We start from the raw sequence: 26,637 nt of genomic DNA, 5'->3' as shown, positions 1-26,637 counted from the left end.
GCTGGAGGCTGGAGCGTCCTGCTGTGTAGCTCTGAGAGGCACTGTGGCTGGAGGCTGGAGCGTCCTGTTGCGTAGCTCTGAGAGGCACTGTGGCTGGAGGCTGGAGCGTCCTGCTGCGTAGCTCTGTGAGGCACTGTGGCTGGAGGATGGAGTTTCCTGCTGCGTAGCTCTGAGAGGCACTGTGGCTGGGGGCTGGAGCGTGCTGCTGCGTAGCTCTGAGAGGCACTGTGGCTGGAGAATGGAGCGTCCTGCTCCGTAGCTCTGAGCGGCACTGTGGCTGGAGGCTGGAGCGTCCTGCTGCGTAGCTCTGAGAGGCACTGTGACTGGAGGCTGGAGCGTCCTGCTGCGTAGCTCTGAGAGGCACTGTGACTGGAGGCTCGAGCGTCCTGCTGCGTAGCTCTGAGAGGCACTGTGGCTGGAGAATGGAGTGTGCTGCTGCGTAGCTCTGAGAGGCACTGTGGCTGGAGCATGCTGCTGCATAGCTCTGAGCGGCACTGTGGCTGGAGGCTGGAGCGTCCTGCTGCGTAGCTCTGAGAGGCACTGTGGCTGGAGGCTGGAGCGTCCTGCTGCGTAGCTCTGAGAGGCACTGTGGCTGGAGGCTGGAGCGTGCAGCTGCATATCTCTGAGAGTCACTGGGCTGGAGGATGGAGCGTCCTGCTGCGTAGCTCTGAGAGGCACTGTTGCAAGAGGCTGGAGTGTGCTGCTGCGTAGCTCTGAGAGGCACTGTGGCTGGAGGCTGGAGCGTGCTGCTGCGTAGCTCTGAGAGGCACTGTGGCTGGAGCCTGCTGCTGCATAGCTCTGAGAGGCACTGTGGCTGGAGGCTGGAGCGTCCTGCTGCTGCGTAGCTTTGAGAGGCACTGTGGCTGGAGGATGGAGCGTGCTGCTGCGTAGCTCTGAGAGGCACTGTGGCTGGAGGCTGGAGCGTCGTGCTGCGTAGCTCTGAGAGGCACTGTGGCTGGAGCATGCTGTTGCGTAGCTCTGAGAGGCACTGTGGCTGGAGGATGGAGCGTCCTGCTGCGTAGCTCTGAGAGGCACTGTGGCTGGGGGCTGGAGTGTCCTGCTGCGTAGCTCTGAGAGGCACTGTGGCTGGAGGCTGGAGCGTCCTGCTGCGTAGCTCTGAGAGGCACTGTGGCTGGAGGCTGGAGCGTGCTGCTGCGTAGCTCTGAGAGGCACTGTGGCTGGAGGATGGAGTGTGCTGCTGCGTAGCTCTGAGAGGCACTGTGGCTGGAGGATGGAGTGTCCTGCTGCGTAGCTCTGAGAGGCACTGTGGCTGGGGGCTGGAGTGTCCTGCTGCGTAGCTCTGAGAGGCACTGTGGCTGGAGGCTGGAGCGTCCTGCTGCGTAGCTCTGAGAGGCACTGTGGCTGGAGGCTGGAGCGTGCTGCTGCGTAGCTCTGAGAGGCACTGTGGCTGGAGAATGGAGCGTCCTGCTCCGTAGCTCTGAGCGGCACTGTGGCTGGAGGCTGGAGCGTCCTGCTGCGTAGCTCTGAGAGGCACTGTGACTGGAGGCTGGAGCGTCCTGCTGCGTAGCTCTGAGAGGCACTGTGACTGGAGGCTGGAGCGTCCTGCTGCGTAGCTCTGAGAGGCACTGTGGCTGGAGCATGCTGCTGCGTAGCTCTGAGAGGCACTGTGGCTGGAGGATGGAGCGTCCTGCTGCGTAGCTCTGAGAGGCACTGTGGCTGGAGCGTCCTGCTGCGTAGCTCTGAGAGGCACTGTGGCTGGAGGCTGGAGCGTCCTGCTGCGTAGCTCTGAGAGGCACTGTTGCAGGAGGCTGGAGTGTGCTGCTGCGTAGCTCTGAGAGGCACTGTGGCTGGAGGCTGGAGCGTGCTGCTGCGTAGCTCTGAGAGGCACTGTGGCTGGAGCCTGCTGCTGCATAGCTCTGAGAGGCACTGTGGCTGGAGGCTGGAGCGTCCTGCTGTTGCGTAGCTTTGAGAGGCACTGTGGCTGGAGGATGGAGCGTGCTGCTGCGTAGCTCTGAGAGGCACTGTGGCTGGAGGCTGGAGCGTCGTGCTGCGTAGCTCTGAGAGGCACTGTGGCTGGAGCATGCTGTTGCGTAGCTCTGAGAGGCACTGTGGCTGGAGGATGGAGCGTCCTGCTGCGTAGCTCTGAGAGGCACTGTGGCTGGGGGCTGGAGTGTCCTGCTGCGTAGCTCTGAGAGGCACTGTGGCTGGAGGCTGGAGCGTCCTGCTGCGTAGCTCTGAGAGGCACTGTGACTGGAGGCTGGAGCGTCCTGCTGCGTAGCTCTGAGAGGCACTGTGGCTGGAGGATGGAGTGTGCTGCTGCGTAGTTCTGAGAGGCACTGTGGCTGGAGGATGTAGTGTCCTGCTGCGTAGCTCTGAGAGGCACTGTGGCTGGAGCATGCTGCTGCATAGCTCTGAGCGGCACTGTGGCTGGAGGCTGGAGCGTCCTGCTGCGTAGCTCTGAGAGGCACTGTGGCTGGAGGCTGGAGCGTGCAGCTGCATATCTCTGAGAGTCACTGGGCTGGAGGATGGAGCGTCCTGCTGCGTAGCTCTGAGAGGCACTGTTGCAAGAGGCTGGAGTGTGCTGCTGCGTAGCTCTGAGAGGCACTGTGGCTGGAGGCTGGAGCGTGCTGCTGCGTAGCTCTGAGAGGCACTGTGGCTGGAGCCTGCTGCTGCATAGCTCTGAGAGGCACTGTGGCTGGAGGCTGGAGCGTCCTGCTGCTGCGTAGCTTTGAGAGGCACTGTGGCTGGAGGATGGAGCGTGCTGCTGCGTAGCTCTGAGAGGCACTGTGGCTGGAGGCTGGAGCGTCGTGCTGCGTAGCTCTGAGAGGCACTGTGGCTGGAGCATGCTGTTGCGTAGCTCTGAGAGGCACTGTGGCTGGAGGATGGAGCGTCCTGCTGCGTAGCTCTGAGAGGCACTGTGGCTGGGGGCTGGAGTGTCCTGCTGCGTAGCTCTGAGAGGCACTGTGGCTGGAGGCTGGAGCGTCCTGCTGCGTAGCTCTGAGAGGCACTGTGGCTGGAGGCTGGAGCGTGCTGCTGCGTAGCTCTGAGAGGCACTGTGGCTGGAGGATGGAGTGTGCTGCTGCGTAGCTCTGAGAGGCACTGTGGCTGGAGGATGGAGTGTCCTGCTGCGTAGCTCTGAGAGGCACTGTGGCTGGGGGCTGGAGTGTCCTGCTGCGTAGCTCTGAGAGGCACTGTGGCTGGAGGCTGGAGCGTCCTGCTGCGTAGCTCTGAGAGGCACTGTGGCTGGAGGCTGGAGCGTGCTGCTGCGTAGCTCTGAGAGGCACTGTGGCTGGAGAATGGAGCGTCCTGCTCCGTAGCTCTGAGCGGCACTGTGGCTGGAGGCTGGAGCGTCCTGCTGCGTAGCTCTGAGAGGCACTGTGACTGGAGGCTGGAGCGTCCTGCTGCGTAGCTCTGAGAGGCACTGTGACTGGAGGCTGGAGCGTCCTGCTGCGTAGCTCTGAGAGGCACTGTGGCTGGAGCATGCTGCTGCGTAGCTCTGAGAGGCACTGTGGCTGGAGGATGGAGCGTCCTGCTGCGTAGCTCTGAGAGGCACTGTGGCTGGAGCGTCCTGCTGCGTAGCTCTGAGAGGCACTGTGGCTGGAGGCTGGAGCGTCCTGCTGCGTAGCTCTGAGAGGCACTGTTGCAGGAGGCTGGAGTGTGCTGCTGCGTAGCTCTGAGAGGCACTGTGGCTGGAGGCTGGAGCGTGCTGCTGCGTAGCTCTGAGAGGCACTGTGGCTGGAGCCTGCTGCTGCATAGCTCTGAGAGGCACTGTGGCTGGAGGCTGGAGCGTCCTGCTGTTGCGTAGCTTTGAGAGGCACTGTGGCTGGAGGATGGAGCGTGCTGCTGCGTAGCTCTGAGAGGCACTGTGGCTGGAGGCTGGAGCGTCGTGCTGCGTAGCTCTGAGAGGCACTGTGGCTGGAGCATGCTGTTGCGTAGCTCTGAGAGGCACTGTGGCTGGAGGATGGAGCGTCCTGCTGCGTAGCTCTGAGAGGCACTGTGGCTGGGGGCTGGAGTGTCCTGCTGCGTAGCTCTGAGAGGCACTGTGGCTGGAGGCTGGAGCGTCCTGCTGCGTAGCTCTGAGAGGCACTGTGACTGGAGGCTGGAGCGTCCTGCTGCGTAGCTCTGAGAGGCACTGTGGCTGGAGGATGGAGTGTGCTGCTGCGTAGTTCTGAGAGGCACTGTGGCTGGAGGATGTAGTGTCCTGCTGCGTAGCTCTGAGAGGCACTGTGGCTGGAGCATGCTGCTGCATAGCTCTGAGCGGCACTGTGGCTGGAGGCTGGAGCGTCCTGCTGCGTAGCTCTGAGAGGCACTGTGGCTGGAGGCTGGAGTGTGCTGCTGCGTAGCTCTGAGAGGCACTGTGGCTGGAGGCTGGAGTGTCCTGCTGCTTAGCTCTGAGAGGCACTGTGGCTGGAGGCTGGAGCGTCCTGCTGCGTAGCTCTGAGAGGCACTGTGGCTGGAGCATGCTGCTGCGTAGCTCTGAGAGGCACTGTGGCTGGAGGATGGAGCGTCCTGCTGCGTAGCTCTGAGAGGCACTGTGGCTGGGGGCTGGAGCGTCCTGCTGCGTAGCTCTGAGAGGCACTGTGGCTGGAGCGTCCTGCTGCGTAGCTCTGAGAGGCACTGTGGCTGGAGGCTGGAGCGTCCTGCGTAGCTCTGAGAGGCACTGTGGCTGGAGGCTGGAGCGTCCTGCTGCGTAGCTCTGAGAGGCACTGTGGCTGGAGGCTGGAGCGTGCAGCTGCGTATCTCTGAGAGCCACTGGGCTGGAGGATGGAGCGTCCTGCTGCGTAGCTCTGAGAGGGACTGTGGCTGGAGGATGGAGTGTCCTGCTGCGTAGCTCTGAGTGGCACTGTGGCTGGAGGATTGAGCGTCCTGCTGCGTAGCTCTGAGAGGCACTGTGGCTGGAGGCTGGAGCGTCCTGCTGCTGCGTAGCTTTGAGAGGCACTGTGGCTGGAGGATGGAGCGTGCTGCTGCGTAGCTCTGAGAGGCACTGTGGCTGGAGGCTGGAGCGTCGTGCTGCGTAGCTCTGAGAGGCACTGTGGCTGGAGCATGCTGTTGCGTAGCTCTGAGAGGCACTGTGGCTGGAGGATGGAGCGTCCTGCTGCGTAGCTCTGAGAGGCACTGTGGCTGGGGGCTGGAGTGTCCTGCTGCGTAGCTCTGAGAGGCACTGTGGCTGGAGGCTGGAGCGTCCTGCTGCGTAGCTCTGAGAGGCACTGTGGCTGGAGGCTGGAGCGTGCTGCTGCGTAGCTCTGAGAGGCACTGTGGCTGGAGGATGGAGTGTGCTGCTGCGTATCTCTGAGAGGCACTGTGGCTGGAGGATGGAGTGTCCTGCTGCGTAGCTCTGAGAGGCACTGTGGCTGGGAGCTGGAGCGTCCTGCTGCGTAGCTCTGAGAGGCACTGTGGCTGGAGGATGGAGTGTGCTGCTGCGTAGCTCTGAGAGGCACTGTGGCTGGAGGATGGAGTGTCCTGCTGCGTAGCTCTGAGAGGCACTGTGGCTGGAGACTGGAGCGTCCTGGTGCGTAGCTCTGAGAGGCACTGTGGCTGGAGGCTGGAGCGTCCTGCTGGGTAGCTCTGAGAGGCACTGTGGCTGGAGGCTGGAGCGTCCTGTTGCGTAGCTCTGAGAGGCACTGTGGCTGGAGGCTGGAGCGTCCTGCTGCGTAGCTCTGTGAGGCACTGTGGCTGGAGGATGGAGTTTCCTGCTGCGTAGCTCTGAGAGGCACTGTGGCTGGGGGCTGGAGTGTCCTGCTGCGTAGCTCTGAGAGGCACTGTGGCTGGAGGCTGGAGCGTCCTGCTGCGTAGCTCTGAGAGGCACTGTGGCTGGAGGCTGGAGCGTGCTGCTGCGTAGCTCTGAGAGGCACTGTGGCTGGAGAATGGAGCGTCCTGCTCCGTAGCTCTGAGCGGCACTGTGGCTGGAGGCTGGTGCGTCCTGCTGCGTAGCTCTGAGAGGCACTGTGACTGGAGGCTGGAGCGTCCTGCTGCGTAGCTCTGAGAGGCACTGTGGCTGGAGGATGGAGTGTGCTGCTGCGTAGTTCTGAGAGGCACTGTGGCTGGAGGATGGAGTGTCCTGCTGCGTAGCTCTGAGAGGCACTGTGGCTGGAGCATGCTGCTGCATAGCTCTGAGCGGCACTGTGGCTGGAGGCTGGAGCGTCCTGCTGCGTAGCTCTGAGAGGCACTGTGGCTGGAGGCTGGAGTGTGCTGCTGCGTAGCTCTGAGAGGCACTGTGGCTGGAGGCTGGAGTGTCCTGCTGCGTAGCTCTGAGAGGCACTGTGGCTGGAGGCTGGAGCGTCCTGCTGCGTAGCTCTGAGAGGCACTGTGGCTGGAGCATGCTGCTGCGTAGCTCTGAGAGGCACTGTGGCTGGAGGATGGAGCGTCCTGCTGCGTAGCTCTGAGAGGCACTGTGGCTGGGGGCTGGAGCGTCCTGCTGCGTAGCTCTGAGAGGCACTGTGGCTGGAGCATCCTGCTGCGTAGCTCTGAGAGGCACTGTGGCTGGAGGCTGGAGTGTCCTGCTGCGTAGCTCTGAGAGGCACTGTGGCTGGAGGCTGGAGCGTCCTGCTGCGTAGCTCTGAGAGGCACTGTGGCTGGAGGCTGGAGCGTGCAGCTGCGTATCTCTGAGAGTCACTGGGCTGGAGGATGGAGCGTCCTGCTGCGTAGCTCTGAGAGGGACTGTGGCTGGAGGATGGAGTGTCCTGCTGCGTAGCTCTGAGTGGCACTGTGGCTGGAGCATGCTGCTGCGTAGTTCTGAGAGGCACTGTGGCTGGAGGATGGAGTGTCCTGCTGCGTAGCTCTGAGAGGCACTGTGGCTGGAGCATGCTGCTGCATAGCTCTGAGCGGCACTGTGGCTGGAGGCTGGAGCGTCCTGCTGCGTAGCTCTGAGAGGCACTGTGGCTGGAGGCTGGAGTGTGCTGCTGCGTAGCTCTGAGAGGCACTGTGGCTGGAGGCTGGAGTGTCCTGCTGCGTAGCTCTGAGAGGCACTGTGGCTGGAGGCTGGAGCGTCCTGCTGCGTAGCTCTGAGAGGCACTGTGGCTGGAGCATGCTGCTGCGTAGCTCTGAGAGGCACTGTGGCTGGAGGATGGAGCGTCCTGCTGCGTAGCTCTGAGAGGCACTGTGGCTGGGGGCTGGAGCGTCCTGCTGCGTAGCTCTGAGAGGCACTGTGGCTGGAGCGTCCTGCTGCGTAGCTCTGAGAGGCACTGTGGCTGGAGGCTGGAGTGTCCTGCTGCGTAGCTCTGAGAGGCACTGTGGCTGGAGGCTGGAGCGTCCTGCTGCGTAGCTCTGAGAGAAACTGTGGCTGGAGGCTGGAGCGTGCAGCTGCGTATCTCTGAGAGTCACTGGGCTGGAGGATGGAGCGTCCTGCTGCGTAGCTCTGAGAGGGACTGTGGCTGGAGGATGGAGTGTCCTGCTGCGTAGCTCTGAGTGGCACTGTGGCTGGAGGATTGAGCGTCCTGCTGCGTAGCTCTGAGAGACACTGTGGCTGGAGGCTGGAGCGTCCTGCTGCTGCGTAGCTTTGAGAGGCACTGTGGCTGGAGGCTGGAGCGTCGTGCTGCGTAGCTCTGAGAGGCACTGTGGCTGGAGCATGCTGTTGCGTAGCTCTGAGAGGCACTGTGGCTGGAGGATGGAGCGTCCTGCTGCGTAGCTCTGAGAGGCACTGTGGCTGGGGGCTGGAGTGTCCTGCTGCGTAGCTCTGAGAGGCACTGTGGCTGGAGGCTGGAGCGTCCTGCTGCGTAGCTCTGAGAGGCACTGTGGCTGGAGGCTGGAGCGTGCTGCTGCGTAGCTCTGAGAGGCACTGTGGCTGGAGGATGGAGTGTGCTGCTGCGTAGCTCTGAGAGGCACTGTGGCTGGAGGATGGAGTGTCCTGCTGCGTAGCTCTGAGAGGCACTGTGGCTGGAGACTGGAGCGTACTGTTGCGTAGCTCTGAGAGGCACTGTGGCTGGAGGCTGGAGCGTCCTGCTGTGTAGCTCTGAGAGGCACAGTGGCTGGAGGCTGGAGCGTCCTGTTGCGTAGCTCTGAGAGGCACTGTGGCTGGAGGCTGGAGCGTCCTGCTGCGTAGCTCTGTGAGGCACTGTGGCTGGAGGATGGAGTTTCCTGCTGCGTAGCTCTGAGAGGCACTGTGGCTGGGGGCTGGAGCGTGCTGCTGCGTAGCTCTGAGAGGCACTGTGGCTGGAGAATGGAGCGTCCTGCTCCGTAGCTCTGAGCGGCACTGTGGCTGGAGGCTGGAGCGTCCTGCTGCGTAGCTCTGAGAGGCACTGTGACTGGAGGCTGGAGCGTCCTGCTGCGTAGCTCTGAGAGGCACTGTGACTGGAGGCTCGAGCGTCCTGCTGCGTAGCTCTGAGAGGCACTGTGGCTGGAGAATGGAGTGTGCTGCTGCGTAGCTCTGAGAGGCACTGTGGCTGGAGCATGCTGCTGCATAGCTCTGAGCGGCACTGTGGCTGGAGGCTGGAGCGTCCTGCTGCGTAGCTCTGAGAGGCACTGTGGCTGGAGGCTGGAGCGTCCTGCTGCGTAGCTCTGAGAGGCACTGTGGCTGGAGCATGCTGCTGCGTAGCTCTGAGAGGCACTGTGGCTGGAGGATGGAGCGTCCTGCTGCGTAGCTCTGAGAGGCACTGTGGCTGGAGGCTGGAGCGTGCTGCTGCGTAGCTCTGAGAGGCACTGTGGCTGGAGGATGGAGTGTGCTGCTGCGTAGCTCTGAGAGGCACTGTGGCTGGAGGATGGAGTGTCCTGCTGCGTAGCTCTGAGAGGCACTGTGGCTGGAGCATGCTGCTGCATAGCTCTGAGAGGCACTGTGGCTGGAGGATGGAGCGTCCTGCTGCGTAGCTCTGAGAGGCACTGTGGCTGGGGGCTGGAGTGTCCTGCTGCGTAGCTCTGAGAGGCACTGTGGCTGGAGGCTGGAGCGTCCTGCTGCGTAGCTCTGAGAGGCACTGTGGCTGGAGGCTGGAGCGTGCTGCTGCGTAGCTCTGAGAGGCACTGTGGCTGGAGGATGGAGTGTGCTGCTGCGTAGCTCTGAGAGGCACTGTGGCTGGAGGATGGAGTGTCCTGCTGCGTAGCTCTGAGAGGCACTGTGGCTGGAGACTGGAGCGTACTGTTGCGTAGCTCTGAGAGGCACTGTGGCTGGAGGCTGGAGCGTCCTGCTGTGTAGCTCTGAGAGGCACTGTGGCTGGAGGCTGGAGCGTCCTGTTGCGTAGCTCTGAGAGGCACTGTGGCTGGAGGCTGGAGCGTCCTGCTGCGTAGCTCTGTGAGGCACTGTGGCTGGAGGATGGAGTTTCCTGCTGCGTAGCTCTGAGAGGCACTGTGGCTGGGGGCTGGAGCGTGCTGCTGCGTAGCTCTGAGAGGCACTGTGGCTGGAGAATGGAGCGTCCTGCTCCGTAGCTCTGAGCGGCACTGTGGCTGGAGGCTGGAGCGTCCTGCTGCGTAGCTCTGAGAGGCACTGTGACTGGAGGCTGGAGCGTCCTGCTGCGTAGCTCTGAGAGGCACTGTGACTGGAGGCTCGAGCGTCCTGCTGCGTAGCTCTGAGAGGCACTGTGGCTGGAGAATGGAGTGTGCTGCTGCGTAGCTCTGAGAGGCACTGTGGCTGGAGCATGCTGCTGCATAGCTCTGAGCGGCACTGTGGCTGGAGGCTGGAGCGTCCTGCTGCGTAGCTCTGAGAGGCACTGTGGCTGGAGGCTGGAGCGTCCTGCTGCGTAGCTCTGAGAGGCACTGTGGCTGGAGCATGCTGCTGCGTAGCTCTGAGAGGCACTGTGGCTGGAGGATGGAGCGTCCTGCTGCGTAGCTCTGAGAGGCACTGTGGCTGGAGGCTGGAGCGTGCTGCTGCGTAGCTCTGAGAGGCACTGTGGCTGGAGGATGGAGTGTGCTGCTGCGTAGCTCTGAGAGGCACTGTGGCTGGAGGATGGAGTGTCCTGCTGCGTAGCTCTGAGAGGCACTGTGGCTGGAGCATGCTGCTGCATAGCTCTGAGAGGCACTGTGGCTGGAGGATGGAGCGTCCTGCTGCGTAGCTCTGAGAGGCACTGTGGCTGGGGGCTGGAGTGTCCTGCTGCGTAGCTCTGAGATGCACTGTGGCTGGAGGCTGGAGCGTCCTGCTGCGTAGCTCTGAGAGGCACTGTGGCTGGAGGCTGGAGCGTGCTGCTGCGTAGCTCTGAGAGGCACTGTGGCTGGAGGATGGAGTGTGCTGCTGCGTAGCTCTGAGAGGCACTGTGGCTGGAGGATGGAGCGTCCTGCGTAGCTCTGAGAGGCACTGTGGCTGGAGACTGGAGCGTCCTGTTGCGTAGCTCTGAGAGGCACTGTGGCTGGAGGCTGGAGCGTCCTGCTGTGTAGCTCTGAGAGGCACTGTGGCTGGAGGCTGGAGCGTCCTGTTGCGTAGCTCTGAGAGGCACTGTGGCTGGAGGCTGGAGCGTCCTGCTGCGTAGCTCTGTGAGGCACTGTGGCTGGAGGATGGAGTTTCCTGCTGCGTAGCTCTGAGAGGCACTGTGGCTGGGGGCTGGAGCGTGCTGCTGCGTAGCTCTGAGAGGCACTGTGGCTGGAGAATGGGTGTCCTGCTCCGTAGCTCTGAGCGGCACTGTGGCTGGAGGCTGGAGCGTCCTGCTGCGTAGCTCTGAGAGGCACTGTGACTGGAGGCTGGAGCGTCCTGCTCCGTAGCTCTGAGAGGCACTGTGACTGGAGGCTCGAGCGTCCTGCTGCGTAGCTCTGAGAGGCACTGTGGCTGGAGAATGGAGTGTGCTGCTGCGTAGTTCTCAGAGGCACTGTGGCTGGAGGATGGAGTGTCCTGCTGCGTAGCTCTGAGAGGCACTGTGGCTGGAGGCTCGAGCGTCCTGCTGCGTAGCTCTGAGAGGCACTGTGGCTGGAGAATGGAGTGTGTTGCTGCGTAGTTCTGAGAGGCACTGTGGCTGGAGGATGGAGTGTCCTGCTGCGTAGCTCTGAGAGGCACTGTGGCTGGAGAATGGAGTGTGGTGCTGCGTAGTTCTGAGAGGCACTGTGGCTGGAGGATGGAGTGTCCTGCTGCGTAGCTCTAAGAGGCACTGTGGCTGGAGCATGCTGCTGCATAGCTCTGAGCGGCACTGTGGCTGGAGGCTGGAGCGTCCTGCTGCGTAGCTCTGAGAGGCACTGTGGCTGGAGGCTGGAGTGTGCTGCTGCGTAGCTCTGAGAGGCACTGTGGCTGGAGGCTGGAGCGTCCTGCTGCGTAGCTCTGAGAGGCACTGTGGCTGGAGGATGGAGCGTCCTGCTGCGTAGCTCTGAGAGGCACTGTGGCTGGAGGCTGGAGCGTGCTGCTGCGTAGCTCTGAGAGGCACTGTGGCTGGAGGATGGAGTGTGCTGCTGCGTAGCTCTGAGAGGCACTGTGGCTGGAGGATGGAGTGTCCTGCTGCGTAGCTCTGAGAGGCACTGTGGCTGGAGCATGCTGCTGCATAGCTCTGAGAGGCACTGTGGCTGGAGGATGGAGCGTCCTGCTGCGTAGCTCTGTTGCAGGAGGCAGTGTGCTGCTGCGTAGCTCTGAGAGGCACTGTGGCTGGAGGCTGGAGCGTCCTGTTGCGTAGCTCTGAGAGGCACTGTAGCTGGAGGCTGGAGCGTGCTGCTGCGTAGCTCTGAGAAGCACTGTTGCAGGAGGCTGGAGTGTGCTGCTGCATAGCTCTGAGAGGCACTGTGACTGGAGGCTGGAGTGTCCTGCTGCGTAGCTCTGAGAGGCACTGTGGCTGGAGTGTGCTGCTGCATAGCTCTGAGAGGCACTGTGGCTGGAGGATGGAGTGTGCTGCTGCGTAGCTCTGAGAGGCACTGTGGCTGGAGGCTGGAGCGTCCTGCTGCGTAGCTCTGAGAGGCACTGTGGCTGGAGGCTGGAGCGTCCTTCTGCGTAGCTCTGAGAGGCACTGTGGCTGGAGGCTGGAGTGTCCTGCTGCGTAGCTCTGAGAGGCACTGTGGCTGGAGGATGGAGCGTCCTGCTGCGTAGCTCTGAGTGGCACTGTGGCTGGAGGATGGAGCATCCTGCTGCGTAGCTCTGAGAGGCACTGTGGCTGGAGGCTGGAGCGTCCTGCTGCGTAGCTCTGAGAGGCACTGTGGCTGGAGTGTCCTGCTGCGTAGCTCTGAGAGGCACTGTGGCTGGAGGCTGGAGCGTCCTGCTGCGTAGCTCTGAGAGGCACTGTGGCTGGAGGCTGGAGCGTCCTGCTGCGTAGCTCTGAGAGGCACTGTGGCTGGAGGCTGGAGCGTGCAGCTGCGCATCTCTGAGAGTCACTGGGCTGGAGGATGGAGCGTCCTGCTGCGTAGCTCTGAGAGGCACTGTTGCAGGAGGCTGGAGTGTGCTGCTGCGTAGCTCTGAGAGGCACTGTGGCTGGAGGCTGGAGCGTGCTGCTGCGTAGCTCTGAGAGGCACTGTGGCTGGAGCCTGCTGCTGCGTAGCTCTGAGAGGCACTGTGGCTGGAGGCTGGAGCGTCCTGCTGCGTAGCTCTGAGAGGCACTGTGGCTGGAGGCTGGAGCGTCCTGCTGCTGCGTAGCTTTGAGAGGCACTGTGGCTGGAGGATGGAGCGTGCTGCTGCGTAGCTCTGAGAGGCACTGTGGCTGGAGGCTGGAGCGTCGTGCTGCGTAGCTCTGAGAGGCACTGTGGCTGGAGCATGCTGTTGCGTAGCTCTGAGAGGCACTGTGGCTGGAGGATGGAGCGTCCTGCTGCGTAGCTCTGAGAGGCACTGTGGCTGAGGGCTGGAGTGTCCTGCTGCGTAGCTCTGAGAGGCACTGTGGCTGGAGGATGGAGCGTCCTTCTGCGTAGCTCTGAGAGGCACTGTGGCTGGAGGCTGGAGCGTGCTGCTGCGTAGCTCTGAGAGGCACTGTGGCTGGAGGATGGAGTGTGCTGCTGCGTATCTCTGAGAGGCACTGTGGCTGGAGGATGGAGTGTCCTGCTGCGTAGCTCTGAGAGGCACTGTGGCTGGAGCATGCTGCTGCATAGCTCTGAGAGGCACTGTGGCTGGAGGATGGAGCTTCCTGCTGCGTAGCTCTGAGAGGCACTGTGGCTGGGGGCTGGAGTGTCCTGCTGCGTAGCTCTGAGAGGCACTGTGGCTGGAGGCTGGAGCGTCCTGTTGCGTAGCTCTGAGAAGCACTGTTGCAGGAGGCTGGAGTGTGCTGCTGCGTAGCTCTGAGAGGCACTGTGGCTGGAGGCTGGAGTGTCCTGCTGCGTAGCTCTGAGAGGCACTGTGGCTGGAGTGTGCTGCTGCGTAGCTCTGAGAGGCACTGTGGCTGGAGGATGGAGTGTGCTGCTGCGTAGCTCTGAGAGGCACTGTGGCTGGAGGCTGGAGCGTCCTGCTGCGTAGCTCTGAGAGGCACTGTGGCTGGAGGCTGGAGCGTCCTGCTGCGTAGCTCTGAGAGGCACTGTGGCTGGAGGCTGGAGCGTCCTGCTGCGTAGCTCTGAGAGGCACTGTGGCTGGAGGATGGAGCGTCCTGCTGCGTAGCTCTGAGTGGCACTGTGGCTGGAGGATGGAGCATCCTGCTGCGTAGCTCTGAGAGGCACTGTGGCTGGAGGCTGGAGTGTCCTGCTGCGTAGCTCTGAGAGGCACTGTGGCTGGAGCATGCTGCTGCGTAGCTCTGAGAGGCACTGGCTGCAGGATGCAGCGTCCTGCTGCGTAGCTCTGAGAGGCACTGTGGCTGCGGGCTGGAGCGTCCTGCTGCGTAGCTCTGAGAGGCACTGTGGCTGGGGGTTGGAGCGTCCTGCTGCGTAACTCTGAAAGGCACTGTGGCTGGAGGATGGAGCGTCCTGCTGCGTAGCTCTGAGAGGCACTGTGGCTGGAGGCTGGAGCGTCCTGCTGCGTAGCTCTGACAGGCACTGTGGCTGGAGGCTGGAGCGTGCTGCTGCGTGAGGCTGCCGGTCTCTTGAGGCTGTCAGGCAGGGAGCTTTATAAATGCTTAATGGGCCTGGCTAAAGACGCACAATGGTTTAGACCTTGACAGGCTTGCTTGGATGGCTTTGGCAGTGGCAAAATGGGTTTGGAAGAGAATCTGTGGTTGGCAAGCCTGTATATCTCTATCTACCTGCCTGCCAGTGGGCAAATGGCTGTCATGTGACCAACCTACCTGCCTGCCAGCGGGCAAAAGGCTGTTATGTGACCAACCTACCTGCCTACCAGCAGGCATGGGGCTGTTATGTGACCAACCTACCTGCCTGCCTGCCAGCGGGCAAATGGCTGTTATGTGACCAACCTACCTGCCTGCCAGTGGGCATGGGGCTGTTATGTGACCAACCTACCTGCCTGCCAGCGGGCAAATGGCTGTTGTGTGACCAACCTACCTGCCTGCCAGCTGGCAAATGGCTGTTATGTGACCAACCTACCTGCCTGCCAGCGGGCAAATGGCTGTTATGTGACCAACCTACCTGCCTGCCAGCTGGCAAATGGCTGTTATGTGACCAACCTACCTGCCTGCCAGCTGGCAAATGGCTGTTATGTGACCAACCTACCTGCCTGCCAGCTGGCAAATGGCTGTTATGTGACCAACCTACCTGAAACTGTATTATTGTATTCTCTCACTCCCCTTCTCTCTCTCTCTCTCTCTCTCTCTCTCTGTGTCTCTCTCTCTCTCTCCCTCTCTCTCTCTCTCTCCCTCTCTCTTCTCTCTCTTCTCTCTTCTCTCTCTCTCTCTCTCTCTCTCTCTCTCTCTCTCTCTCTCTCTCTCTCTCTCTCTCTCTCTCTCTCTCTCTCTCTCTCTCTCTCTCTCTCTCTCTCTCTCTCTCTCTCTCTCTCTCTCTCTCTCTCTCTCTCTCTCTCCCTCTCTAAACCATTGCAGATATTATGAACAGTTCAAGCCCTTAGCTGGTGAATGTTAGCTGAAGCTTGCTGCCCTAACCATAACATGCCCTAAAACCTGGAACACTCGTTTAACTGACTGACCTCCTCTTAACACTTAACACAGATCTGACAGTATGAGAGTTGACACATTGTGAAGGGGTATAGCAGCCTACAGCTCTTATTCGATCTATAAATATGTAGGATCTTAATTTGATCACCCTGTTGTTGCAGGAAATGTAATGTCTTCTTACTGGGCTGTGTGTTTTGGTAGGTCAGATGGGGCCGTGTGCTTTGGTAGGTCTTACATGGCTGTGTGTTTTCGTAGTTCAGACAGGGCTGTGTGATTTGGTAGGTCAGGTGGGACTGTGTGTTTTGGTAGGTCAGGTGGGACTGTGTGTTTTGGTAGGTCAGGTGGGACTGTGTGTTTTGGTAGGTCAGATGGGGCTGTGTGTTTTGGTAGGTCAGACAGGACTGTGTGTTTTGGTAGGACAGACGGGACTATGTGTTTTGGTAGGTCAGACGGGACTGTGTGTTTTGGTAGGTCAAATGGGGCTGTGTGTTTTGGTAGGTCAGATGGGGCTGTGTCTTTTGGTAGGTCAGGTGGGACTGTGTGTTTTGGTAGGTCTTACATGGCTGTATGTTTTGGTAGGTCAGATGGGACTGTGTGTTTTGGTAGGTCAGATGGGGCTGTGTGTTTTGGTAGATCAGATGGGGCTGTGTGTTTTGGTAGGTCAGACAGGACTGTGTGTTTTGGTAGATCAGACAGGACTGTGTGTTTTGGTAGGTCAGACGGGACTGTGTGTTTTGGTAGGTCAGATGGGGCTGTGTGTTTTGGTAGGTCAGATGGGACTGTGTGTTTTGGTGGGTCAGATGGGGCTGTGTGTTTTGGTAGGTCAGACGGGACTGTGTGTTTTGGTAGGTCAGACGGGACTGTGTGTTTTGTAGGTCAGATGGGGCTGTGTGTTTCGGTAGGTCAGATGGGGCTGTGTGTTTTGGTAGGTCAGATGGGACTGTGTGTTTTGGTAGGTCAGACAGGACTGTGTGTTTTGTAGGTCAGATGGGGCTGTGTGTTTTGGTAGGTCAGACAGGACTGTGTGTTTTGTAGGTCAGATGGGGCTGTGTGTTTCGGTAGGTCAGACGGGACTGTGTGTTTTGGTAGGTCAGATGGGACTATGTGTTTTGGTAGGTCAGATGGGGCTGTGTGTTTTGGTAGGTCAGATGGGACTGTGTGTTTTGGTAGGTCAGACAGGACTGTGTGTTTTGGTAGGTCAGATGGGACTGTGTGTTTTGGTTGGTCAGATGGGGCTGTGTGTTTTGGTAGGTCAGATGGGGCTGTGTGTTTTGGTAGGTCAGACAGTGCTGAACAAGGCTATTCCTCAGGAGGATGAGACTAGAGGGACTGACATGCATGCTGCTGCACAGGAAACGACTGGTGTGTGTGTGGTTGAGGGGCTGGTTATAGACTGGTCTGCTGACAGAGACAAACAGGAAGGAAGTTAGCAGGTGTGTGACTGTGTGTGTACTGTATGCTTCTTTTCCGATTCCTCTGAAACAGGACAGGGGCAGTGTTTGCCTGACCTACCTGTGTAGGTCAGGCAAACTGTGTTTGTTTGTGTGTGTGTGTGTGTGTGTGTGTGTGTGTGTGTGTGTGTGTGTGTGTGTGTGTGTGTGTGTGTGTGTGTGTGTGTGTGTGTGTGTGTGTGTGTGCGCGCGTGTGTGTGTGTGCGTGTGTGTGTGTGTTTGGTTTCACATTTCTGTGTTACACAAATTGATTGCAGCTGTGTGTATGCATGTTTTGCACACTACAAAAGTGTATGTGTATGTGTGTGGGGTTTCATATCATTATTAAAAGTTTGGTTTCTATAGTATTATCTGTCAGATGATTCCCCTGACCACGCATTGTTAGCAATGAGGACAGAGGACAGACCTTTTCACCTCACTCTCTTCTTCACACTTTATTGGTGTGTGTGTGTGTGTGTGTGTGTGTGTGTGTGTGTGTGTGTGTGTGTGTGTGTGTGTGTGTGTGTGTGTGTGTGTGTGTGTGTGTGTGTGTGTGTGTGTGTGTGTGTGTGTGTGTGTGCTCTACTCTGGATAAACAGAGCAGTCATTTAATTTTAAAAGCTCTCATCAATATTAGAGGACAGGAGGCAGGGAGGGTTTCTCCAAAACATTCACTGCATCAGCTCAAAACCAGGGAGAGAGAGAGGGGGGGGGGGGGGGTGAGAGAGAAGGGGAGTGAGAGAGAGAAAGAAAGAGAAGGGGAGTGAGAGAATACAGTTTCTCTAAGTTGATGAACCAGAGGGAGAGCATTGTTGCTAAGGGGAAGGGAGTTAGTCTCTTAATATTTAGATGGAGGGAGGAGTTTGAGTGGCTGGAGAGCTGGAGCTTTCAGCATCCTCCTAGAGAGAGAGAGAGATACCCACTAATTATCAACATCCAGAAAAGAGCCGTTAAATTCAAACCTTCCATAACAAAGCCATCACCTACAGAGAGATGAACCTGGAGAAAGAGTCCCCTAAGCAAGCTGGTCCTGGGGCTCTGTTGACAAACACAAACACACCCCACAGAGCCCCAGGACAGCAGCACAATTAGACCCAACCAAATCATGAGAAAACAAAAAGATAATTACTTGATACATTGGAAAGAATTTACAAAAAAGCAGAGCAAACTAGAATGCTATTTGGCCCTAAACAGAGAGTACACAGTGGCAGAATACCTGACCACTGTGACTGACCCAAACTTAAGGAAAGCTTTGACTATGTACAGACTCAGTGAGCATAGCCTTGCTATTGAGAAAGGCCACTGTAGGCAGACATGGCTCTCAGGAGAAGACAGGCAATGTGCTCACTGCCCACAAAATCAGGTGGAAACTGAGCTGCACTTCCTAACCTCCTGCCCAATGTATGACCATATTAGAGAGACATATTTCCCTCAGATAACACAGATCCACAAAAAAATTGAAAACAAATCCAATTTTGATAAACTCCCATATCTACTGGGTGAAATTCCACAGTGTGCCATCACAGCAGCAAGATTTGTGACTTGTTGCCAAAAGAAAAGGTCAACCAGTGAAGAACAAACACCATTCTAAATACAACCCATATTTATGCTTATTTATTTTCCCCTGTGTACTTTAACCATTTGTACATTGTTACAACACTGTATATATATATATATATATATATGTATAATATGACATTTGTACACATTCAACTCAACGTACACATTTTCCTCACCTCAATGTATAAATTCACCCCACCTCAAGGTATACATTCACCTCCATGACTGTGTGTTTTGTAGGTCAGATGGGACTGTGTGTTTTGGTAGGTCAGATGGGACTGTGTGTTTTAGTAGGTCAGATGGGACTGTGTGTTTTGGTAGGTCAGACGGGGCTGTGTGTTTTGGTAGGTCAGATGGGGCTGTGTGTTTTGGTAGGTCAGACAGGACTGTTTGTTTTAGTAGGTCAGATGGGACTGTGTGTTTCGGTAGGTCAGACGGGGCTGTGTGTTTTGGTAGGTCTTACATGGCTGTGTGTTTTGGTAGGTCAGATGGGACTGTGTGTTTTGGTAGGTCAGATGGGACTGTGTGTTTCGGTAGGTCAGATGGGACTGTGTGTTTCGGTAGGTCAGGTGGGGCTGTGTATTTTGTTAGGTCAGACAGGACTGTGTGTTTTGGTAGGCCAGACAGGACTGTGTGTTTCGGTAGGTCAGACGGGGCTGTGTGTTTTGGTAGGTCAGACAGGACTGTTTTGGTATGTCAAACAGGGTTGTGTGTTTTGGTAGGTCAGATGGGGCTGTGTGTTTTGGTAGGTCAGATGGGACTGTGTGTTTTGGTAGGTCAGACAGGACTGTTTTGGTATGTCAAACAGGGTTGTGTGTTTTGGTAGGTCAGATGGGGCTGTGTGTTTTGGTAGGTCAGACAGGACTGTGTGTTTTGGTAGGTCAGACGGGACACCTCAAGGTATACATTCACCTCCCCTCAACATACACATTCACCTCAACGTTTAAATTCACCCCACCTCCATGTACACATTCATCTCAACGTACACATTCACCTCAACGTGCACATTCACCTCAACGTACACATTCACTTCAACTCAAGGTACACATTCACTTCAACGTACACATTCACCTCAACTCAAGGTACACATTCACCTCAACTCAAGGTACACATTCACCTCACCTCAACGTATACATTCACCTCAACTCAAGGTACACATTCACCTCAACTCAAGGTATACATTCCCCTCAACGTATACATTCACCTCAACTCAAGGTATACATTCCCCTCAACTCAAGGTACACATTCACCTCAACTCAAGGTATACATTCCCCTCAAGGTACACATTCACCTCAACTCAAGGTATACATTCCCCTCAACGTACACATTCACCTCAACTCAAGGTACACATTCACCTCAACTCAAGGTACACATTCACCTCACCTCAACGTATACATTCACCTCAACTCAAGGTACACATTCCCCTCAACGTATACATTCACCTCAACTCATGTTCAGAAGCACCAGCCAAACAGCTAATTCCTCTTACACCGTGATTGACCTGCCAGTCAGTGTGTGTGTGTGTGTGTGTGTGTGTGTGTGTGTGTGTGTGTGTGTGTGTGTGTGTGTGTGTGTGTGTGTGTGTGTGTGTGTGTGTGTGTGTGTGTGTGTGTGTGTGTGTGTGTGTGCGCGTGTGTGTGTGTGTGTGTGCGTGTGTGTGTGTGTGTGCGTGTGCGTGTGCGTGTGCATGTGTAGCTCTATATTGATTTGGTTGTACTGTATATGTAAATTAGATAGGCCAAATCAACCTCTCTCCATCTCTCTTTTTCTGTCCCAACACAGACTGTAGTTACAGATGTTCTATTCTAATCTGACCAGTTTCTCACAGCAGGACAATAATCCTGGTACAACAGGAAATGTGAATTATTATGTGGATTATAATTAATGGACATTTTTGTAGGGGTTGATACATTTTTCGTTTAGTCTGACATTTTAAAGTGGAAATGACAACATTTAAAAGCCTTTTTAAACCTTGAATACACTGAAAATGTGCCTTTCCTGCTGCACAGGAAAATTCCCTGTGACAACAGAGGGATGAAATTAACATAGAACATCTGTATTGATGAATTAGTGATATGGACTCGGCCTGGGATAATCACCCTCTTACAAACACACACACAAAGGCAAGGTCCCTGGCAGGGAATCTGTGTGTTATCCCAAAGATATTTTTGGTTAAGATGTTTCAGAGTTGTGTTATTCAAAGTTATGTGTTGTCTGTCTCACAGTTGTGTTGTGTGTGTTTCACCAGAGGAGGAGAGGAGGGTTCGGGCCAATGACAGAGAATACAACGAGAAGTTTCAGTATGCGGTAAGAGAGATAGTTTGTGTGTTTGTGTGCGTACATGATTATATATGTGTATTTATGTTTAGTACATTACATGACTAATAGACCAACATTTTCTATTTTTGTAGTAATTAGTATTTCACATTTAGAACATACCTTCCTCTATTCCCCCTTCTCTTTATCTCTTTATCTCTCTTTATCTCTCTCTCTCGCTCTCTATCTCTCTCAGAGTAACTGTATTGTGACGTCTAAGTACAACGTCATCACCTTTCTGCCCGTCAACCTGTTTGAACAGTTCCAGGAAGTGGCCAACACCTACTTCCTCTTTCTGCTCATACTGCAGGTAAGATGGAAGCAGGGAGAGGAAGTGGAGGTATGGGGAGGGCAGATAGAGACGGGGATGAAGCAATGGAGGGAGAGGGAGTGAAGACAGGGATGCTGTAAAGGGGGTGGGGTGGAGATGAGTGGGGAGGGGAGAAAGAGAGGCTATCAGTTTTCATCACACTGAAGGACACAGCAGGTACATCGTAGAGACTGCTTTCTTCTCTTTCTTTGTTTTACCTCCCATCCCACTCTCACTCTCCTCTCTTTCTCTCCCCTTCCTCCCTCCTCTCGCTCTCCTCTCTTTCTCTCCCCTTCCTCCCTCCTCTCGCTCTCCTCTCTTTCTCTCCCCTTCCTCCCTCCTCTCGCTCTCTTCTCTTTCTTTCCCCTTCCTCCCTCCTCTCACTCTCCTCTCTTTATCTCCCCTTCCTCCCTCCTCTCACTCTCCTCTCTTTCTCTCCCCTTCCTCCCTCCTCTCGCTCTCCTCTCTTTCTCTCCCCTTCCTCCCTCCTCTCACTCTCCTCTCTTTCTCTCCCCTTCCTCCCTCCTCTCGCTCTCCTCTCTTTCTCTTCCCTTCCTCCCTCCTCTCGCTCTTACTCCCCTTTCTCCTGCTTCCTCCCTCCCTCTGTTTGCCCCTCTCTCTCCCTCCCTCTCCTTCCTCCTGCCCCCCTCCCTCTCTGTTTCCCTCTCTCTCTCCCTCCCTCTCCTTCCTCCTGCCCCTCCCTCTCTGTTTCCCTCTCTCTCTCCCTCCCTCTCCTTCCTCCTGCCCCTCCCTCTCTGTTTCCCTCTCTCTCTCCCCCCCTCTCCTTTCTCCTGCCCCCCTCCCTCTCTATTTCCCTCTCTGTTTCCCTCTCTCTCTCTCTCTCTCCCTCCCTCCCTCCCTCCCTCCCTCTCCTTCCTCCTGCCCCCATCCCTCCCTCTCTGTTCATCTCTCTCTCTCTCTCTCTCTCTCTCTCTCTCTCTCCCTCCCTCTCTCTCTCTCTCTCTCTCTCTCTCTCTCTCTCTCTCTCCCTCCCTCTCCTTCCTCTTGCCCCCTCCCTCTCTGTTTCCCTCTCTCTCTCTCCCTCCCTCTCCTTCCTCCTGCCCCCATCCCTCCCTCTCTGTTCATCTCTCTCTCTCTCTCTCTCTCTCTCTCTCTCTCTCTCTCTCTCTCCCTCTCTCTCTCTCTCCAGTTGATTCCTCAGATCTCGTCTCTCTCCTGGTTCACCACCATAGTGCCTTTAGTCCTGGTGCTCAGCATCACTGCAGTAAAGGATGCCACCGACGACTACGTGAGTGTCTGTCACACACACACATACACACACACACACACTAGGACTGTGACGATTATGGAATTTGGGGTAACAATGAATTGTCATGCAAATGGGAATGGTTATTGTTATAATTGTAATTTAGGTTGAATAATCTTTAGAGCTTGTAATGCATCATAATGCGTCTGTAAAAAAGTGCTATGGCGACCTAATGATTACAACACAGCTTTGGTGAAACCCCTGTCTCAAAAACAAATGGTTCTGACCGTTTGGAACTTTGGAAAATGAAGCTTCTCCCGACTGTGCCTTTCTGATCGTAAAATGATTACCAGCTTTACCCACTTCATGTAAAATGATTACCAACTTTACCCACTTCATGTAAAATGATTACCAGCTTTACCCACTTCATGTAAAATGATTACCAACTTTACCCACTTCATGTAAAATGATTACCAGCTTTACCCACTTCATGTAAAATGATTACCAACTTTACCCACTTCATGTAAAATGATTACCAACTTTACCCACTTCATGTAAAATGATTACCAGCTTTACCCACTTCATGTAAAATGATTACCAACTTTACCCACTTCATGTAAAATGATTACCAACTTTACCCACTTCATGTAAAATGATTACCAACTTTACCCACTTCATGTAAAATTATTACCAGCTTTACCCACTTCATGTAAAATGATTACCAACTTTACCCACTTCATGTAAAATGATTACCAGCTTTACCCACTTCATGTAAAATGATTACCAACTTTGCCCACTTCATGTAAAATGATTACCAACTTTGCCCACTTCATGTAAAATGATTACCAACTTTACCCACTTCATGTAAAATGAAAAACTGCTACTGGGTGAACTGTATCTAGTTGAATATAAAGTTGAATGCCCCGTCTCCTAAAATAAATGTCTTAAGATGTGCAGATCATGACTATTATTTTGAAGTTTTTGTCCGTAATTGTTGGTTGATAATTGTAACTGTCCTAACTTACACTATTCAAAACACATACTATTTGGAGAGAAAAACATGTAAATTCTTGTCTCCTTCAGTTCCGTCACAAGAGTGACAACCAGGTGAACAACCGGCAGTCTCAGGTCGTCATCCACGGCTCGTAAGTCTCCTCTAGTCCAGTCTACACTCAGCAAGACAGACAGTCATCTAGTAGAGTCTACACTCAGCAATACAGACAGTCATCTAGTCCAGTCTACACTCAGCAATACAGACAGTCTTCTAGTCCAGTCTACACTCAGCAATACAGCCATTCATCTAGTCCAGTCTACACTCAGCAATACAGCCATTCATCTAGTAGAGTCTACACTCAGCAATACAGACAGTCTTCTAGTCCAGTCTACACTCAGCAATACAGACAGTCTTCTAGTCCAGTCTACACTCAGCAATACAGACACTCCTTTAGTCCAGTCTACACTCAGCAATATATCCATTCATCTAGTATGGTGTACACTCAGCAATACAGACAGTCTTCTAGTCCAGTCTACACTCAGCAATACAGACAGTCTTCTAGTCCAGTCTACACTCAGCAATACAGACAGTCTTCTAGTCCAGTCTACACTCAGCAATACAGCCATTCATCTAGTAGAGTCTACACTCAGCAATACAGCCAGTCATCTAGTACAGTCTACACTCAGCAATACAGACAGTCATCTAGTACAGTCTACACTCAGCAATACAGACAGTCATCTAGTACAGTCTACACTCAGCAATACAGACAGTCATCTAGTACAGTCTACACTCAGCAATACAGACAGTCGTCTAGTAGAGTCTACACTCAGCAATACAGACAGTCATCTAGTACAGTCTACACTCAGCAAGACAGACAGTATTCTAGTCCAGTCTACACTCAGCAATACAGCCATTCATCTAGTACAGTCTACACTCAGCAATACAGCCATTCATCTAGTAGAGTCTACACTCAGCAATACAGACAGTCTTATAGTCCAGTCTACACTCAGCAATACAGACAGTCCTCTAGTCCAGTCTACACTCAGCAATACAGCCATTCATCTAGTAGAGTCTACACTCAGTAATACAGCCATTAATCTAGTACCGTGTACACTCAGCAATACAGACAGTCTTCTAGTCCAGTCTACACTCAGCAATACAGACAGTCTTCTAGTCCAGTCTACACTCAGCAATACAGCCATTCATCTAGTAGAGTCTACACTCAGCAATACAGACAGTCTTCTAGTCCAGTCTACACTCAGCAATACAGACAGTCTTCTAGTCCAGTCTACACTCAGCAATACAGACACTCCTTTAGTCCAGTCTACACTCAGCAATATATCCATTCATCTAGTATGGTGTACACTCAGCAATACAGACAGTCTTCTAGTCCAGTCTACACTCAGCAATACAGACAGTCTTCTAGTCCAGTCTACACTCAGCAATACAGACAGTCTTCTAGTCCAGTCTACACTCAGCAATAAAGACAGTCTTCTAGTCCAGTCTACACTCAGCAATACAGACAGTCTTCTAGTCCAGTCTACACTCAGCAATACAGACAGTCTTCTAGTCCAGTCTACACTCAGCAATACAGACAGTCCTCTAGTCCAGTCTACACTCAGCAATACAGCCATTCATCTAGTAGAGTCTACACTCAGCAATACAGACAGTCTTCTAGTCCAGTCTACACTCAGCAATACAGACAGTCATCTAGTCCAGTCTACACTCAGCAATACAGACAGTATTCTAGTCCAGTCTACACTCAGAAATACAGACAGTCACTTCTGCTGCTGATCAATACTCATGCTGTTCTCTTCACACATTGTAAGCTGTTTATATTTATAATTTAGTTCCTCCTTCTTTCTCTTTCTACCTACCTACCTACCTACCTCCCTCCCTCCCTCCCTCCCTCCCTCCCTCCCTCTCTCTCTCTCTCTCTCTCTCTCTCTCTCTCCCTCTCACCCTCCCTCCTTCTCTCCCTCCCTCTCTTTCTCTCTCTCTCCCTCCCTCGTTTCTCTCTCAGTCTTCAGAAGGAGAAGTGGATGAATGTAAGAGTGGGTGATATCATTAAACTGGAGAATAACCAGTTTGTGGCAGTAAGTGTATGTCATTCAATCATCAACATAATGTATCACTCACACACACACACACACACACACACACACACACACACACACACACACACTGGTCATGATTCATTTACAACTGTTGTAATGTACTCTGTCATAACACGTTTTTTATGGTGCAGTGCACTGGTTTGATATATATACAAGCACTTACCGGTATTGAGATTCATTCATGGTGGTTTTAAAGGCTTCCATAAAGGCGATGTAACACACAGCACTCTCATATTTCAGCCAAACAATCTCTACACTAAGGTTAACTTTCAATGTACTGTACTAGTAGCGTGTTAGCCAGAGCTTCTGGAATGTGTTAGCCTTGTTAGATGGCCATGCTAGAAGGAACAGAGTGGTATTATCAGAAATGCTAGTGTGTTAGCGGATGCTAATGCTAGCTGATGTTTCTCTTCAGGCTGACCTTCTCTTACTGTCCAGTAGTGAGCCTCATAGCCTCTGTTACATCGAGACCGCAGAGCTAGATGGGTAAGAACACACCATAACACACAGCACAGTCCAATAAAGCACAACACAGTGATCCTCAGTGATGCTCAGTGATGGTTTGTGAGTTCATATACAGTGTGTGTGTGTGTTGTGTTTGTGCAGGGAGACCAATATGAAGGTGCGTCAGTCTCTGTCTGTGACTGCAGAGCTGGGAGACCCCAACAGCCTGGCCTCTTTTGATGGTAGGAAGTCTCTTTCTATTGGTCTCTGTGTCTTTCACACATCAGAGGTCAGCAGGTCCACTCTGCAACCAAGCACTTAGTACCCACACTGCCCAGTATCACACACACACACGCCCTCCGTTGTCAGCGCTTAACACCCCCAGTCTCTCCATTCCCCACAGACACACACTGGTTTTCCTCATCAGCATGGTTCACCCACGCATCTCTCCTCACCTGCTCAGCAGAAAGCATTACTGCAAGCAAATTGGTCTGTGTGTGTGTGCATGTGTGTGCGTGTGTGTGAGTGTGTGCGTATGTCTGCGTGTTTGCTAGCACAGCGCCCATAGTAAGTCAGTATAATTCAATAGTCCTAAAATGGAATGTGGCTGAAACACTGTCTGAAACACAGCTGAACTCTGCCCTCTGTGGTGATGTTGAATATGTATTCATTACTTTTGTGAAGCAGAGGCTGATGTAGTAAACAGTGTGTTGTGCTGCTGAGGTGGTTTCTAAAAGCTGTTACTGAGGTGGGATGGTGAGATGATGATGGAGAGAACACTGTACTGTATCTAGGTGAGATGATGATGGAGAGAACACTGTACTGTATCTAGGTGAGATGATGATGGAGAGAACACTGTACTGTATCTAGGTGAGATGATGATGGAGAGAACACTGTACTGTATCTAGGTGAGATAATGATGGAGAGAACACTGTACTGTATCTAGGTGAGATGATGATGGAGAGAACACTGTACTGTATCTAGGTGAGATGATGATGGAGAGAACACTGTACTGTATCTAGGTGAGATGATGATGGAGAGAACACTGTACTGTATCTAGGTGAGATAATGATGGAGAGAACACTGTACTGTATCTAGGTGAGATGATGATGGAGAGAACACTGTACTGTATCTAGGTGAGATAATGATGGAGAGAACACTGTACTGTATCTAGGTGAGATGATGATGGAGAGAACACTGTACTGTATCTAGGTGAGATGATGATGGAGAGAACACTGTACTGTATCTAGGTGAGATAATGATGGAGAGAACACTGTACTGTATCTAGGTGAGATGATGATGGAGAGAACACTGTACTGTATCTAGGTGAGATAATGATGGAGAGAACACTGTACTGTATCTAGGTGAGATGATGATGGAGAGAACACTGTACTGTATCTAGGTGAGATGATGATGGAGAGAACACTGTACTGTATCTAGGTGAGATGATGATGGAGAGAACACTGTACTGTATCTAGGTGAGATGATGATGGAGAGAAC

The 26,637-nt window shown here is 54.5% G+C and overlaps 1 protein-coding gene across 1 annotated transcript in view; it reads left to right on the top strand.

The window, feature by feature from the left end:
- Nucleotides 1–26,637, top strand: part of LOC139388025 (phospholipid-transporting ATPase ID-like) — an 83,053-nt gene that overhangs the window by 21,314 nt on the left and 35,102 nt on the right. Inside the window, exons 2-8 of the mRNA XM_071134518.1 lie at nucleotides 19,998–20,056; nucleotides 20,262–20,375; nucleotides 21,526–21,624; nucleotides 22,666–22,727; nucleotides 24,600–24,672; nucleotides 25,109–25,179; nucleotides 25,300–25,379. Coding sequence (XP_070990619.1) covers nucleotides 19,998–20,056; nucleotides 20,262–20,375; nucleotides 21,526–21,624; nucleotides 22,666–22,727; nucleotides 24,600–24,672; nucleotides 25,109–25,179; nucleotides 25,300–25,379 — 558 coding nt within the window. The remainder of the gene's footprint in view (nucleotides 1–19,997; nucleotides 20,057–20,261; nucleotides 20,376–21,525; nucleotides 21,625–22,665; nucleotides 22,728–24,599; nucleotides 24,673–25,108; nucleotides 25,180–25,299; nucleotides 25,380–26,637) is intronic.

This window comes from Oncorhynchus clarkii, chromosome 3 (assembly GCF_045791955.1).
Source record: "Oncorhynchus clarkii lewisi isolate Uvic-CL-2024 chromosome 3, UVic_Ocla_1.0, whole genome shotgun sequence".
Taxonomy (NCBI): Eukaryota; Metazoa; Chordata; class Actinopteri; order Salmoniformes; family Salmonidae; genus Oncorhynchus; species Oncorhynchus clarkii.
Note: the sequence above shows the minus strand (reverse complement) of the source record. Positions and strands in the feature narration are given on the sequence as shown.